Here is a 17,433-nt window from a genome sequence, read left to right as displayed (position 1 = left end):
GGTACTCGGGGACCATTTCTTTATGAATGTGGATGTGTAATAATAGAGTATGAAGACTATTCTATGCGCCTTATAATGCGGTGCGCCTAATGTATGAAAAAAGTCCTAAAATAGGCCATTCATTGAAGGTGCGCCTTATAATCCGGTGCGCCTTATAGTGCGGAAAATACGGTAAGTTAGTTTTGTTTTATTTCTAGTAACCTAGGATGTTTGCAGTATTAACTAGACCAAAATCACATTGTAGGATTTGTGTTTTTGCAGTGCAGTGATGCATTGTGCAGCCGAAGCAGAGTGACCTGCAGTCGAAGCAGGTAGTCCACGGTGCAGATGATGACGTTGATGGTCGTCGTGCTACCCGTCTGAGTTCTCAGGTAGTTCTGAAAATCTAACAGAACCAGAAATGGGATTTTTGTACAGAATTTACCAATGATTTCATTAAATACAACTAAGATGATGTCAGTTATATTTACCGTTATTGTGGCCTTCACATAGGAGCTGCAGGAAGCGGAAGAGGTCGCACGTAAACTCATCATCTGCCATCACTTTCTCATCTGAGGCAGAGCAAGAGTACATACTTGAATACATAATATGTAAAATATCACAGCAGAAACAACGTCCTATTGGAAAAAGGAGTGACTATAACTGTTGTAGACAATGTAAAGTAAAAAAAAAAGGTTTTAAAGTGGGTTATTTTCCTCTCTGATTGAATATGAAGTAGTGAAAATATATTTATTTTTTACACACTTCTACCAAGGATGCTAGTAAACATCACATCGTAACATTCTGGTCTGATTAGCAAATGCTAGTAAATTTTCACCAAGAACTCTGTTCCAGTTAGTTGTTCAGACTTTTTTCTTTCCTTTTTCTAAACTCATTTAACAGGAAACAATGCAACAAAACTCAGACGGGAACAAAATCACTTAAAAAACGAGAACATAAAAAACAGATAAATGAGGACACAAAACCATCGAAAACCCGACAGGACACCAGCATCATCAGGGGTTTAGACGGGAACAAACAGAACAGCACACCGTCATGCAGGACAGATCTACTGCACTCTGTACAACCCAAATACAAGGACGCTCTGAAAACTCCTTTACTCTGGATATAAATATGTAAAAAACATCTTTTGACCTAAAAACTGTCAGATTTAGCTGATGGCACGCCAACAGACAGCTGAGTCCTGTACAGAAATGCACAAACAGAAAACAAAACAAAAGCAAAAGGTGGAAGGATGGTTTAAATATTTAAATACTGCTAGTTGACAACTCTTTCTGTATATTTTCTCCTTTTTGCTAAATCCACATTTTTGTAGATTTTTTCTCATTCATATGAGTTCCCTGTTAGACAACAGAAAACAGAAAAATAAAAGTAAAACTTGCCAACGTTTTTTGCCCAACTTTCATAATGCCACATGTGGTGAAAAATCTGCACTGCAAAAACACAAAATCTTACCAAGTATTTTTTTAGTTTCTAGTGGAAATATCTTAGTACAGTTGAAATAAAACAAAACTATCTTACAAGTAACTTTTCAGCAAGATGTAGGAGTTTGTTTTAAATCAATAATCCCTTCATATTGATGACAGTTACTGGTTCCACTGGTACATTATTTGGTACAGTTTTTTCTTATTTCAAGTGTAATAAGATATTTTCACTATAAATTAGATTTTAAAAAAACTTAAGATTTTGTGTTTTTGCTTCAACTGAACTGTAACTATTTGGCCAAGAGAAAAAAAAATCAGCTTCAGGCTGATTTAAAAAAAAAACTAAAAGTCAGAAAAAAGGATTGTCATTTGGTCCATCACATAAAATCCCAAACATAGTTAATTTAGTGTTAATCCAAGTCTCCTTAAACAACATTATAGGTAATGATAATTATTTTTTGTTGCAAAATAAAGCTATAAATAAGCATCCAAGTGTTTTTATCAGCTGTTTATCAGTCAAACATATTGATAAAATGACTTCTGAAGGACTGGAGATCATGGCTCACAAACTTTTCATGCACATAACTTTTTGTTTTACCCTGAAAAGGCAGAAACTGCTAATTTTTTCCATTTCATCCAAAACGAAGTAAATAATCTCACCTGTTTGAAGAAACATTTTTATTTATTTATTTTTTGTGCATTTCTAATAACTTTCTTGCTCTATTTCCCCCTCAAGAGTTGAATGTAGGAAATTTTATAGAGATAATTTCCTGATTGGATCTGGCTGTTAGGATCGACCTGATGGCGACATTTGCTTTAATTCCCACTGCTACTGCACTGCAAAAACACAAAATCTTACCAAGTATTTTTGTCCAGTTTCTAGGAGAAATATCTTATTACACTTGAAATAAGACAAAACTAACTTAGAAGTGACTTTTCATTAACAAATAGAAGCTTGTTTTAAATACTGATTCAGTTCCAGATCCACTGGTAGATTATTTCAGTTATAATAAGACATTTTTCACAAATGGAACTAGAACTGGGTTGCTAGGTTACGGCCTAGGCTTGGCTGGGGTTGCTAGGTAACGGTGGAACATTCTACCAGTGGAACTAGAAGTTGTTCTTCAATATTAAGGAATTATTGACTTAAAAAACTGCTGTATCTTGCAGAAAAGCTACTTATAAGTTAGTTTTGTCTTATTTTATGTGAACTAAGATATTTTTTTAACAGAAACTAGAAAGAAAATACTTGATAAGGTTTTGTGTTTTTACAGTGTGCAATTCATTTCAGTTTTAAAAACAGGAGAGGAAGACTGAACTTCCTCCTGTGACTGAGATTACTGGAGTTACAGTAGATCTGAGATAAAACACTCAAGGATGAGGATTAAACTTTGCAATCACTGCAGGAAAACGGCAAAGATTAATTTCATTGATTCCTTGAGTGTGAAATGAAATGCATATTAATTTCACAGCAATTAAAAGACTAGTCATGTGATTAGGAGCCAAAAAGAGAGAAAGAGAGAAGACAGGAAGGACAGGAAGGAGAGAGAAAGAAAATTCACGACAGCGAAGTTTCATTTACCACGTTCTAGCTTCTTATCTGAGCGCAGAGAATTGGCATGAAGGAAGGACATGAGAGGTAAGAGGTTCGTAAAATGGAGGGAGAGAAAAACAAACAGAGACGCAGTGAGGCCAGAAATCTCAGGACTGGCAGTGGATGATAAAAAAAAATTCATTTTTAAACATTAAAGTCAGCAGTACACTGCAAAAACAAAATCTTACCAAGTATTTTTGGTTTAACTTCCAGTGGAAATATCTTCGTTCACTTGAAACAGATTTAAACTAACAACTTTTCAGCAGATAGAGGAGCTTGTTTTAAGTAAATAATTAATCAATATTGACAAGAAGTACAGATTATTTCACTTATCGGAAAAATGTCTTGTTATAAATGAAATAACTTTTTATCAATACTAAGGAATTACTGCCTGAAAATAAGCTCCTATATCTGCTGGAAAGTTACTTGTAAGTTAGTTTTGTTTTAGTTCAAATATAATACGGTATTTGCACCAGAAACTAGAGCAAAATACTTGGTTATATCTTATGTTTTGCAGTGTAGCTCTTTTGGAAGCAGCCGTCCACAAACAGACGCACATGTAAGCACACAGATTACACGTCCGGGTCCAAAAATGTCCCAGCAGCTTCACAATGCAATGAAAATAATATGAACTACAAAAACAACAAATCTTTACAAGGATTATTTTAATTAGCTTCTAGTGTACATATCTTTGTACACTGAAAATAAGAGAAAACTAACTTACAAGTAACTATTCAGCAAGAAGTATGAGTTTGTTTTAAGTCAATAATTCCTTCATATTGATGAAAAGGTTCTGGTTCCACTGGCAGATTATTTCACTTATTGGAAAATGTAGAACTTTTTCATAAATATTAAGGAATTATTAAATTCTATATCTTGCTGAAAAGTTACTCTAAGTTAGTTTTGTCTTTTTACAAGTGCACTAAGATATTTGCACAAAAACAACAAATCTTAGACGGTGAGATTTGTTGTTTTTGCAGTGTGGATCAGTTCTGTGGTAAAATAGAGAGGATACTCACTGGTTCCCTCCTCTGAAACCATCCCAAGTCCCTCCGCCTTGTTCTGCCTCTCAAACGCATTCAAGTCCAAAACGCTGCCAAGAACAAATTTAGTAGCTAAACGGCACAAAAAACTAGAACTATTCTAGTAATCAATTAATCTATTGATTATTCTGACAGATAAGAATCCACACAGACCTGCAGGTCTGCATCAGAGCCTGAACGCTCAGGAAGAATCCCACGTCCTTTTTGTCCTTCAGGTAATCCAGCATTTTCTGCACAGCCACACAGAGATGTTCATGTAATAAATATCTAAACACTGGTTATTGGTTGAGCTCTAGGAAACATTTCCAGGTGGATTTACCTGCTGAACATCACTGTTGCCTCCGTTGAGGATGGAGATTCCCAGTTTGAGTGTGGAAGAAACCATGGCTCCTGGTTCGCCTGGAATAATCACAACCGACAGGCCCGTTTAATCCAGTTTAATCCAGTAAATATCTCTATTCTACTTCCTTTCTAGAGTTTCTTGGTTGACTAGCAACAAGTACTGATGCTAAATACAAGAACTAACACTTCTGCTAATGTGCTAATAGCAGAGCTAATTATTAATTTAGCGACTTTGCTAACTTTCATAATATTTAGCTTCCCCCAAATTAATTTTCTGGATAAATTATGAAGCGTTAATTTACTTGGTTGTTTAGTGAAGTTCAGTGTCTGAGCTGATGTTTTTAAAGCTGATAAATAATAATAACAAAATTAACTTTTCTGGCACAAAAAGTGCTTTTGACCAAACTAAAAAAGACAATTTATTTACTTCAGTCACTTCTATACCAGCAGATGTGAAACACAAATAATCACTTTGGCTTCTACAAACATTTATGAAAGAACATGAGTCAGAAAACATGTGAAACAAGCAGAGGTGGGAAAAGAACCCAAAAATGGTACTTAAGTAAGAGAAGCACTACTTTAACATATTTTACTCGAGTAAAAGTAAAAAATATTCATCCAAGAAATTATTCAAGGAAGAGTAAAATAAAAGTTAATTTTGTCAAAAAAGTAACTGAGTGCATGTAGCTGGTTGCTAGCAGTCGGTAGCAGACTGACCTTTGCAGGCGCTGATCATCTGCAGCACCATCTCTGCAGCCCCGCGGTTGTGCAGACGGGACTGCTGGTACAGAAGCCTCTGCTTCTCCATTTCCTTTTCCTGTGGAGCAAAAAGAGAAGAAGAAGAGCTGAAACCCCGCCAAGTGGATCTGCACTGCCCCCCACACTCACACACACTCACACACCTTCACACTCTGATCCGCTTTCTGAAGGCCTTCCTGCTAAAAATAAGATGCAATATCTAATGTTGCATCTTATTTACTAACATGTATATAAATCACTTAAATTTCACTTAAGTTAACCAGTTGGTGCTATAGCCTTTATAAAATATTATCTTTCCTAGTAACACAAATTAAAAATAAATTATTAAATAGTTAAATCAATTTTCATTTTACAGAAAGAGAAACGTTTGATTAAATATTTTATATTCTAGATATGCACGTTGGTTTGGGTGCTAAAGGTTTGTTGTATTTAATCTTTAACAGTAACTAAAATCCAAATTTCTATGTGGATAAACTTTCTAAATTGTACAACAGCGCATTGAAGAAAAACAAATAAATAAAATTATGATTAAGTCATAAATTGCAGTAGAGTACAATTGTACAAGAATAACAGCTGAAATAATATGAGAATAAAGTTATAATATTAACAGAATAAAGTGGGGTTAATTTCCCCATTGGTTAAAACGGCAGGGCGCCGGTGCGTCCACCTGCCATAAAAAATAATCACATTATCAATAATGACACACACCTCTACTCTCACACAGTGTGTATTAGTCATGGAGGCAGTTATTATTCCAACTGTTGACATCCACCAGAGGTGCAAACACTCGACAGCAGCCGACACTTTGCCCTAGAGCATAACACACACACACACACACACACACACACACACACACACACACACACTTCATGCAACCTCTGCTTCCAACAGAACGGTGGCCAGTTTCCTGCCTGAACGTCCTTCAGCGACTTCATCTGAATCTGTTCTTTATTGGTAAATTACTTTAGAGCTTAAAGGACTGAAAACATTTACTGTAGGTTTTGATGTTATTTATTAGACAAACAGCAACACACTGCCATCACTGCCGAGTATTCTGGTCTAGTTTCCAGTGCAAATATCTTATTACACTTGAAATAAGACAAATTATCAAGTAAAATATACAAACTTATTTTAACTCAGTATTTTTTGCATATTGATAAAAAGTTCTAGTTCCACTGGCAGATTATTTCACTTATAAAATGGGAAAATGTTTAGGGGGTAGGAGTTTATAAGTTCTCACTTCTTCCTACCCCATTTTGAGCATGATATGTTAACTGAAACAAAAAACCTGTATTTTCTCTTCTTTTTTATGCACTTCTTGTTACTGTGCACTATTTTATTTTTATATTTGTATCATGTTCGAATAAATTTCATTTCATTTCAAAATGTCATAAGTAAAATAATCTTCCAGTGGAACTAGTACATTTCTAAAATCAATATTATGCAATTACTTACTTAAAGATAAATAATACTGTGATTCTTTGAACAGGTTAGAAAATATTTATGGCCATTACTTTTTTTTTTTGCACAAAATAATCCCTAAAGAATGAGATTTTAATCTGCTAAATTCTGCCGTCCTGTCACTTTAAATCCAAATAACCTGCTGCTGGCCACACCTCAAACTTAACATTTACACTCACATGTGAAAATGGCTGCAAACAGATGCGCAATTATACAACTGTACATCTTTGAAAAGCAGAAGTGGAACCTTCTGCACAACCAGTTTCTGGATGGTAAGTCAACAGCAGCAGCCATTGTACAGCAGTAAAACCAGCTGACCAAACGTGATGGAGCTCAGCTTGGGTTGCGAGGTAACAGGTGGAACTGCTGGAGTTGCAATGTAAGAGGTGGAAGTCTGTTGGGGTTGCTAGGTAACGGGCGGAACTCTGCTGGGGTTGCAATGTAAGAGGTGGAACTCTGCTGGGGCTGCTAGGTAATAGGTGGAACTCTGCTGGGGCTGCTAGCTAACGGGCAGTGCCTGCTGATTTGTTACATTGCATTATGGATGTTCTTGAAACGGCTAATTTTCAAGACAGCAAAAAATATTAACTTATAGCCAAAAAAAACGTCTGGATGGTGTTTATTTTTGGAGCAGTACAGACTTAAATTGAAGCACAAAAATGTGCAAAATCTGAATTTTACATAATACATCCCCCCTTTGAATCAAGCTCCTATATGTCGCTGGAAAGTTACCTGTAATTTGGGTTTGTCTTATTTCAAGTGAACTAAGATATTTGAACAAGAACGTAGACAAAAATACTTTGTGGACTTTGTGTTTCTGCAGTAATGGAATCGGGCATTAAACTGTAATCTGCCTCTCTGGTCCAGGAACCATCCTGTTGACAAAAGAGGTTAGCCAGCCTCACCCTCTGCATACCATGCATATGAAACCCCTCCCAAAGCACACAGAACTACATCTACCCCTCCCTCTATCCCGCCACCCCGCCCTCAAAAGTCTGACATGAATGAAAACGCTATGGATTTCCTCTGGTTACAGAGTTCCTGTTTCCTTATTTTGTCTTTTATTGTGAAAGGTTGAAGTGCATGTCTGGATGTGGTTTGAAGTGTGAGCTTGGGCTTGGACTGTGCAGGCTTTTACTGTAGTCCTTGGTGTGCACAGAGAGGGAGACCTGTCACCTGTCCAGTTCAAACTAAAGACAAGTCTGTGTTAGTCGTCAGTGGTTAGGACTCAAAGTGGAGCTTCAGGGCGATAAGGGCTGAAAACACCTGGATTAGTAGGTGAGAGTTAGGCTACGTTCACACTGCAGGATTTAACCATCAAATATCATTTTTTGTGAAATCCTTTTTTATTTTTTTTTTTTGCGTTGTCGTTCACATTTCCAAATACAGCTCTGGAAAAAAATTAAGAGACCAATTAAAATGATATGTTTCTCTGATTTTACTTTTTATAAATATATATGAACTTTGTTCTTTTATTCAATGAACTACTGACAACATGTCTCTGAAATTCAAAGCAAAACTTTAGTATTTATTTGCAGAAAATGAGGAATGATCAAAATTACAAAAAAGATGCAGTGCAGCCCTCAGATAATGCAAAGAAAACAAGTTTATATTAATTTAGAAACAACAATACAAATGTTTTAACTCAGGAATCGGTGTTTGGTGGAAGAACCAGCAGGTTTTCAATGGGCTTCAGTTCACTGGGCTCTTAGATTTTACCAGAGCTGTAAACATACTTAAGCAGAAGTACAGATACTTGAATAAAAATGCTCTAGTAAAAGTACAGGTTGAACTGTTTTACTCAAGTACAAGTTTTGAAATATACTTTAGTACAAAAACCAATTTTCACCTTGAAGAATACAAAATGACTTCCAATAAACCCAAAATACTGAAAAGTTCTAGTCATACAAAATATGTTATTGTTTAATTAAATTAAAATCAATCAGGATCATTTAGATTAAACAAAATGCAGCGCATTCGTCATTATTCATTCTTTGAGCCAGAATCATGAAAATATTTTTAAACTAAGGCTGCAGATTGTAAATATCTCCATCCATGTTGTTTTTCTCATAATGTCTTCTTCTTCTGCTGCTTTGCTTTGGCTGCATCCAGCTGAACGGTGAATTACCAACACTATAACTCTCTTTTTATGCGATCAGTGGATTTTTTCCCCATTATCTTTTTCATCATGGAAGTAACAAGGCACATGTGAAAATATAAGGAGAAGAAAGTACAAATGTGTCTCTTAAAATGTAGGGAGTAAAAGTAAAAGGTCCTCAGAAAGATAAATGCTCAAGTAAAGTACAGATAGCAGAAAAATCTATGTAGTAACAAAGTACTTTTATTTTTTTTTACTTTACTACTCTGCAAATATGCAACCTGAATGTGTTCAGTGTGAACTGAAAATGACTGAAAGTGTCCTCCATGTGCAGTAGGGGGCGCAATAACGTCCCACAGAGAGCGTGCAGAAGAAGAAGAGTTCAGTGTTTGTGGAAGTAAACATGGATGCTACAGGGATCGTATCTTATGATTTTAAAGTTATTGCCTGACCGGAGCAGCTCATTAACTACTTAATCCTCGTTATCGTCCGCCATGGTTGTTGTTTTTGTTTTATTTTGTTGTTTTTCTTCCTGTTTGTGTGCATCAGGATGCAGATGCTTGTCGAGCATCAATGATGTTCAGGTTGGAAGAAGGCGACCTGGCCGTTCAGATTCAGGTCACATTTAAAAAGATCAGATATGTATCAGATTTAGAACCACATATCCAATCAGAAAATCAGATCTGTGTTGTTCAGGCCGTCATGAAAAGATCAGATTCAGGCAAAACAAAACAAAAAAAATCGGATTTGTGTTACTTCATGTTGAACGTAGCCTAAGACGTGTTAGCCAGGAAAAGGAGGTTCAAGTCAGGAAGTGACTTGCCAAATGCACAAAGTCAACACAATAATAATAAAACGGTTTGTTTCTGTTAGTAACTGATATGTTTTCACTCAACCGGGTTACGAAGGACAGCATTACATTTTCCCATCAGCTTCAGATGGAAACAGTAAAGTTGTGTCTACTTAGCTTTTTTTATTATTATTATTTCAAAGATCCAGTTTCTTCTGAAACTCCCCTAAAATCTACACAACTTTTAACTTTTGGTCTCCCAGCAAGCAGCTTACATGTGCAATTTGGAGGTGAGCGTGCTTCTCTAAAGAAATCTACAGACGTCACTTCACTTACGGATCTTTATGTTACGACAGAATATTAGGGCCAGACGAAGAGACTTTTAAAATAAAATTTACAACATTAAAGTCATGATGTTAGCAGAATAAGGACAAAATGTAAATAATATTAGCCAAATTGATTATTCAAAGTTCTGCTACTGATAATAATTTGGTGTTGATGTGTTAAATATTATGTCCTATAAAACTAATACCAAAGTTCATGAAATGCTCAACATTCCTCCTTTAAAGTTTTAAAAATAAATTTTTATGAAGGAGTTATAAAATTACTCCTTCATTCTACTAATATTACGACTTTAATCTATTGAATTTTTGTCATACACTTTGACTTTCTTCACATATAACTAAGATGTTATTCTAATAATTTTATGACTTTATTCTAGTGACTTTATTCTTTATTCATTATTACTTTCATCATGCATTACTACAACTTTATTCTGTAATATTATAACTTTATTCCTGTATCTTCATAGCATTTTACTTGTATTATTATTTTATTCTCATAATATGAATTTTTGTTGTAAGACTTTTTCTTACTCCAAATTTAGTAATATTATTACGACTCTTCTCGTATCATTGACTTTTTTCTCATAACATTCTGACTTCTTGTATTATTATAACTTTTTTCACAAATTAATACGACTTCACTCTCATAATATTATTACTTTATTCTGGCAATATGACTTTATTCTTGTATTTTATTGTTTCTTTTCTTAGCCTGGCCCTAATACTTGGTTTTACTATATACATCGGTGTATATAGTATATACATTTTCGTGGAAAATGCTTTTCCACAAAAAACACATTTTCTGCCAGAAAAACAAAAAAAAAAACTATTCAGACACAAGCCCTTACAAAACAAAATTATTTTTTTTTAGTCCAAATTTGCGTAATGCTGCCCTTCTAGAAAAGCTTGTATCAGTAGAACCACACGATCACAGCGTCCAAAACTGAAATCAGACTCAAAACATCATTAAAAGGCAAATATCAGATTTCAGGGTCAAATAAAAAATATAAATATATTGAAAGTATGAAAAAATAAATCTCAAAGGACTTTCCATTAATTTTAAAATCCAAGAAGTAATTTTAAAACCACCTTTTAAAATTTCTTTAAAAAAATACAACCTTGAGGAGAAGAAACTGAACTGCTGTTTAGAAAGACTTCAAAATAAGAGCATGGCTATAAATGTCTGAAACATTCTTCACAACTTCAACACCGACGTCAAACTTTATTCAACTCAAAGTAAATTAAATTAGCAATAAATTGAAATTTATTTTGAAAAATTCAGTTTAGTGGATCAAAGTTTGCTAGCAGAAATGCTAAACGCTAAGTAGAACATAAGCTCTTAGCGCTTTAGAGGTATGCTAACAATTGACCATAGTCTCATCAAAAAAATGTTTCATTTAACAATTACAAGTTTTCTTAATGCAGGCATTCTTAAACCTTTTCACAGGGTGCTGGTTTAATAGGTCTTCATTCTACTTTACAATACAGTACAATAAGGCTCTCCTTCTAGATGGCTAATAGTTCATAGATATGCTTCTAATTCAACTCTAAAGACTTTATGAATCATTAATGACTGTTAATTATGCATTAATTAAGGGTGATGATGAGGCTAAATCTACTGGTTTCCTGCCAAATCTGTTCATCTTCATATTTTATCTACAGTTGTTAAACTAAACATTCCAGACCACATTGTAAGCATGTAATTTTTTTAGCATATGGTATCCATTTTACCCTTATTTAACGGATAATAAACTGGTATTAATGATAAATAATAAATAGGTACTATTTATTATCCATCTGTAGGTTACTGTCATTTGTATTATGAATTCAGATGTGACTTCGGTGGCCGTTCAGTAATGCACTGATGCCTGATTCAGGATTTTTATAGTGAAAATTAACATTACTGTCGTATAAGTTGTAAACAGATGATATTTGCCTTTAATGTGGTTTTCTTCAAGTTCAGGCTCAGAAACTGTGATTTGGTAACGACTCAGGGGTTTGTTTTGCTCTGGGCTTCACGTTGTTGTTGTTGTCTTTAGCTGCACCATCTCTCTGCACTCAAGTCATGCAATTTAGGAACGTTTTGAACCAACAACACCGATCCTGCCGGCGGTCCAGCAAAGGCATGCACAGGTCAGTCCACCACTGCAGGAGATAGACGAGTGGCGTGAGTGAACGAAAATAAAGAGTAAAGAGACAAAGAAACGAGGTATGCTGTGGTAGGAGTTGGGTGGTGGGGGGTGTGCTGAGTGTGATGTCACGGTGAGGTCACTCGGCGCGCGGGGAGCGGCTTCTCCGCTGACTCCCCTGCCTCCCCTCCCCTGGTCCCCCCATACCATCTCTGTCTGCCGCACCTCAAAGGATGGCTCCTCCCCCTCCTGCTCTCCCCCTTCGTCCTCCTCACCAATGTGACAGCTCTGCAGGAAGACGGCGACAAAATCATTAATAAAGTGCTTATTCATGAAAATATCAGTTTCTATCCATTAAAGGGGAAGTTTTATGTGTTTTCCACCAATTTTACAGAACAATAAAGTAACTTTTACCACCAGTTGTTAAAAAATGCTTTATATATCAAATATATATAAAAAGAAATTATACTTTCTGATACAACGCCTTGAAATCGGGTCTCCCGCACTATAAAAAATACACAATCTTACCAAGTATTTTTAGAGAAAAAAATCTTAATGCACTTGAAATTAAACAAAACTAACTTACAAGCTGCTACATCTTGCTGAAAAGTTACTTGTAAGTTAGTTTTATCTTAACTGTACTGAGAAACTCGACCAAAAATACTTGGTAAGATTTGGTGTTTTTGCAGTGTGCTCCTTCTGAAGCGCCACCATCACAACATGGCTCCTCTGTTAACCCTTTAACGTTTTTACCAGCGTTTTACTGAGAAGTAGCTGCTACAATGAGCTCAGCAGATGCGCAGTTGTTTGCTAATTGCTACTGGCTAGTCTGGAGGAGCTGAGTGGGGGAGGAGCTTCGTACTCGAAGGCGGAGCTAGGTCCACCCAGGCGTTTTGGTTGCCATGGAGAGGAAAGGATTTCTCAAACATGCATGAAAGAGTCAAAGCAACACTCCAGGTGTAATTTTCATGAGGGAAAAACACATTATATCAAAATGTAAAGCTAAAAAATAAGTTCATTTAACATAATACTGCCCCTTTAATGAGAAGGTTTCATGAGAGGACAAAGGAAACGCACCTTTGCCATAATATCAGCATAAGACATGTAAAGATGGTCGACTTCAAGTTTCCTGGAGTGAGAAAACAAAAATAAACAGAAATAAGGAAGATGGACCGACGTCTTCAAAAAGGCGAAAGCTGAAACCCGCCTCACAGTTTTTCTGTCAGAGCCGTGCGACTGAAGTGCAGAATCAGCTGATGAAGAGGATCCGGCTTCGTCTCCGTCTCCTCTTCCTCCTCCTCCTCTTCCTCCAAGGCTTTCTAGTTTTGGGAAACAGCAGTGATTCTAATGAGAGCGAATGTTTGTTTTGTGGCCAATCACATTTACAAAACAGCGCCACCTTTCACATTAGGAGGAACGACGAGTTAAGAGACAAATGTTTTAATTTCAGGCTGTTTATATTAAGATGTTGTTATTGCAAGAGCAACTTCAAGTTAGGTGGTCTGTGAGTGTTTGCTAAATGGGTTAAGTGGTTCTTAGAGTGAAAAGGTTTGAGAAACACTGACGTAGATGAATCTTTATTTTTTTAAAAAGCACAGATCGTTGTACTTTAATTATATGTTATTTTTAAAAGTTTCTGTTTTACACCTGATGAGCTTAAATCATCTTTTGTGCGGTTTGAGATGTTACTTACTGACAAGTCGTCAATCATCTTGTCTTCAAACGAGTAGCCCTCCGTTTCCAACCAGTTGCGCTTGTAGGCGTTTAAGAACATGTTGATGGCTCGGTGCCTGCAGCAGAAGAGTCAAAGGGCTGTTGATCTGTTGAAACGTCTGATAAAACGCTGATGTTTTCATTCAGAGCGGTGAGGATCGTTACGTCGGGATGTTGTAGAGAGGCGTCATCCTGAAACACGCCACCACTGCTCTGCGGCGCTGCTTGGACAGCAGCTTGTGCCACACCATTTTCTTTGACTTGTAGGGATGCTCAGTCTGAAGAACAAAAGCAGACAAGATCCATTTTAATCTGTTTTTTATGGGTTTTCCCCACAGCCATGCGAACTGCAGCGACACTCACCACCTCGATGTGGTAAAGGACAGCAGAGACCTCTTGTACTCTTTTGACCACTTTCTCTGGATCTTCGGCGTCTTCAGCCTTTCCAGACATCTCCTTGTACAGAGCCATCTGCCAGCGCATGGCTGGATCCTCCACCTGGACCCACCAGGACAAAAAATAACAATGTTGTCAAGGTCTGGCTTCTACTCCTCACATTTAATCTTGAAGGGGACCCATTGTGCTTCCTTGAACAGGTTAGGATGTCTTTCTCAAACTGTGATCGCCCCCTGGTGGTCCACCAGGTACTGCATGTAAACAACCATTTGTGGTGCTGTGAGCTCAAGCTGCTGCGCATAGTTAGCTTAGCAAAGGATTATGTTTAAAAATAATAATGGATAAATGGCTTAAAGAGGGTCACTCAAAAGAAAAACTGAAGAAACCAGTGGATTTACTTAAATGATCGTCATTTATTTAAGAGATTCATCATGAACAAGTCTCATCTGGACAGAACTGTTCTTTGTTTTTTTACAACCTTGTTTGCTTATAATGCTCTTCTCACTTGTCAACAGCTATTGTTATTTTTATTCAATTGAAAACGATTTAATAGATAAATACAATATACGGAAAGGGGTGATTATTTTAGATTTCATGGTAGAAGAGGATTTTTGTTTCTGGCAAAGCAACTCAAGTCTATTTTTCTTTTATTATGCTTCCAAATTGCATATAGATCTAAATGTAATTAAAGCACACAAGCATTTGTAGTAAAGAACAACTTATTTTTTTATTTCTGTGTTTGGAAAGCTTAGGATCCAGAATCTGTAAATATCTCAAAATGCCTCCGTTCATCACTTTATTGTGGCCAGTTATATTTACAAAACAGCAAAAATGAACAAAGAAAACAACAATATGTGAGTTAAGAGACTAATATTTTAATTTCAGGTTGTGTATATTAACATGTTGTGTTACTGCGTGGGCATTTTGGAGTTAGTATTTGTTAAAAGTGTTAAGTGGTTCTAAGCCAAAAAAGTTTGAGAAACTCTGATATATGGGCTAAACAAAACATGTTCATCACATTTTTCACACTAAATTATTCAAATTCAAAAATACTTTAATGATCCCAAAGGGAATTCAGATTAATTCAGATTCTTCATAGAGTTATTGTGGAGTATCTATTGTATTATGTAATGAGATTTTAATCTGGTCAGTAGCTCAGCAAAGTGCTGGAATTCTGGTGGCGTTGCTAGGTAACGGGCTGGCACTGCTAGGCAACGGGCTGGCGTTGCTAGGTAATGAGCTGGTGTTGCTAGGTAACGGTGGAGTGCCCCGTCGAATGGATCTCAACAGTTGGAAATTGGTTTTTGAAATGGCTTATTTTCCACACATATTAACAAACAAACAAAAACTTAAACTTTGTAAAGAACATCTGTCTGTATGATTGGATTAAATCAATATTCATTTTATTATCTTTGTACAAGAAAGAAATGACAACAAAATTAAAAAAATACGAACTGCCGAAGGGAAGTCAAATAAAAGTCCAGAGTGTACCCTGCCTCTCGCCCGGAATGATAGCTGGAGATAGGCACTAGTAACCCTCCTGACCCCACTGAGGGACAAGGGTGTAAAGAAAATGGATGGATGAAGCATTTTGTTTTTCATTTTTATATATGGTAAAGTACTTAATATGCCATTTACTGTGAATAGAAGGTGCATAAACTGAAATTAATTAAAATACATTATTTACACACTCCATTTAAATTAAACTTTTACAATAAATGTGAAAGGAAGTGATGGGTGCAAATTATTTAAAACGGTGTCTGTTCCACATCATATTTCTCATCAAAGTTTCCTGAAAGTCACTGTACAAACCAAATCGACTCACCTTGCCTTGCAGATGAAGGTTGTTCTGCAAGAACTCCCTCACCTCTTCATCTGTGTCTTTCTAAAAGGTAAAACATGGGAGAAAACTTCAACACATCATCACTATGATGCTTGCTGGTTATCTGGTTATATAAAAGTATTTACTCTAAAGACATAAAGCATTTAAAAAGCCAGTTTTCTTTATGCTACAAAATAAAGCTCAAAGTAAACACGTCTATAGCTGCATTTCCATTACAAATGTTTGAACATTTTTCTGCTAATGTCGAAAAAACAACTTCGTAATCGCAATGTTTCTATTAAATAAGAAATTTAGTTTAAAATAACGTGTGAATAAGTTTTTTTCCACACAGTAAGTCCTTAAAAAAGTGTGTCAGATGTAAACAGTTACATAAGATTACATTCATAATTCAGCGCTCATCTATCAGCCAATCAGAGGAGATGTCAAAGTTTTCTTCAGGTGTTGACGCAACAAGCCCCGCCTACCAGAGGCGATTTGGAGAAATTGTAGTTGGCCATTTTACAGAAGACTAACACGTTCGAATGACACAACTTTATATGAACTGCTGTGAGAGCTCTGATGGAGCCAGAAAAACAAAACAAAAAGCATAAAAAATCATCATGCTGCTACTACTTCCTGTTGTCTGCTTCATCATTTCCAGCAGTAGTAACATCCGACTGTTAATCAAGTGACTTGTGATGCAAAAAAAAAAAAATAATAAAAAAGTGTTTCCATTGCCAATGTTCCATAATCGTCATAATATTAGCGGTCGGTCAGACACTGCTTGTTATTCTTTGTTTGGTTTTTCCTATATTGTTTGTTCCCCGCCCAGCAAAGCTAATGTTTTTGAAGTAACATGGTGTTAAAATGAAACAGCGCCTGCTGTGGTCACAGAATATGCTGCAACGCCGGTTTGTGAAACGCATCTACCCAAAAAGGCTGAAAAATGATGCTATCCATTGAGCGGATTTATTTTTGTAATTACAATTTGCGCAATTTTATGGTTAGTGGCAATGCAGCTTATGAGAAGTAGGAACTTCAGTTACTACAATCAAAAAACACAACAAATCTTACAAAGAGTTTTTTGTCTAGTTTAGTGCAAATATCTTAGTAAACTTAAAATAAGACAAAACTAACTTACCAGCAACTTTTCAACAAGACATATGAGCTTGTTTTAAGTCAATAATTTCTTAGTATTGATAAAGATTTCTAGTTCCACTGGTAGAATATTCCACTGCACCATCACCTAGCAACCCCAGCCCGTCACCTAGCAACCCCAACCAAGCCCAGCCCGTTACCTAGCGATTCCAACCAAACCCAGTCCGTCACCTAGCAACCCCAACCAAACCCAGTCCGTCACCTAGCAACCCCAGCCAAACCCAGCCCGTCACGTAGCAACCCCAGCCAAACCCAGCCCGTCACCTGGCAACCCCAACCAAACCCAGCCCGTCACCTAACAACCCCAACCAAACCCAGCCCGTCACCTAACAACCCCAACCAAACCCAGCCCGTCACCTA

General features: G+C 36.4%; 1 protein-coding gene across 15 annotated transcripts in view; it reads right to left on the bottom strand.

The window, feature by feature from the left end:
* The window catches only part of ryr1b (ryanodine receptor 1b (skeletal)), a 127,086-nt gene that overhangs the window by 17,902 nt on the left and 91,751 nt on the right, over nucleotides 1-17,433 (bottom strand). For 6 of the 15 annotated variants that reach the window (XM_016671662.1, XM_016671653.1, XM_016671659.1 and 3 more), the window contains 14 exons: nucleotides 15,919-15,978; nucleotides 14,061-14,195; nucleotides 13,863-13,975; nucleotides 13,678-13,774; nucleotides 13,197-13,303; nucleotides 13,062-13,113; nucleotides 12,192-12,272; nucleotides 5,121-5,220; nucleotides 4,381-4,460; nucleotides 4,215-4,291; nucleotides 4,038-4,111; nucleotides 3,007-3,024; nucleotides 471-551; nucleotides 297-385 (listed from right to left, as the gene is read on the bottom strand). In XM_016671662.1, coding sequence (XP_016527148.1) covers nucleotides 297-385; nucleotides 471-551; nucleotides 3,007-3,024; nucleotides 4,038-4,111; nucleotides 4,215-4,291; nucleotides 4,381-4,460; nucleotides 5,121-5,220; nucleotides 12,192-12,272; nucleotides 13,062-13,113; nucleotides 13,197-13,303; nucleotides 13,678-13,774; nucleotides 13,863-13,975; nucleotides 14,061-14,195; nucleotides 15,919-15,978 — 1,164 coding nt within the window. The remainder of the gene's footprint in view (nucleotides 1-296; nucleotides 386-470; nucleotides 552-3,006; nucleotides 3,025-4,037; nucleotides 4,112-4,214; nucleotides 4,292-4,380; nucleotides 4,461-5,120; nucleotides 5,221-12,191; nucleotides 12,273-13,061; nucleotides 13,114-13,196; nucleotides 13,304-13,677; nucleotides 13,775-13,862; nucleotides 13,976-14,060; nucleotides 14,196-15,918; nucleotides 15,979-17,433) is intronic. The other 9 variants (XM_016671656.1, XM_016671658.1, XM_007552381.2 and 6 more) reach the window with 3 other exon arrangements.

Source organism: Poecilia formosa, unplaced genomic scaffold (genome assembly GCF_000485575.1).
Source record: "Poecilia formosa unplaced genomic scaffold, Poecilia_formosa-5.1.2 Scaffold48, whole genome shotgun sequence".
NCBI classification, from domain to species: Eukaryota; Metazoa; Chordata; class Actinopteri; order Cyprinodontiformes; family Poeciliidae; genus Poecilia; species Poecilia formosa.
Note: the sequence above shows the minus strand (reverse complement) of the source record. Positions and strands in the feature narration are given on the sequence as shown.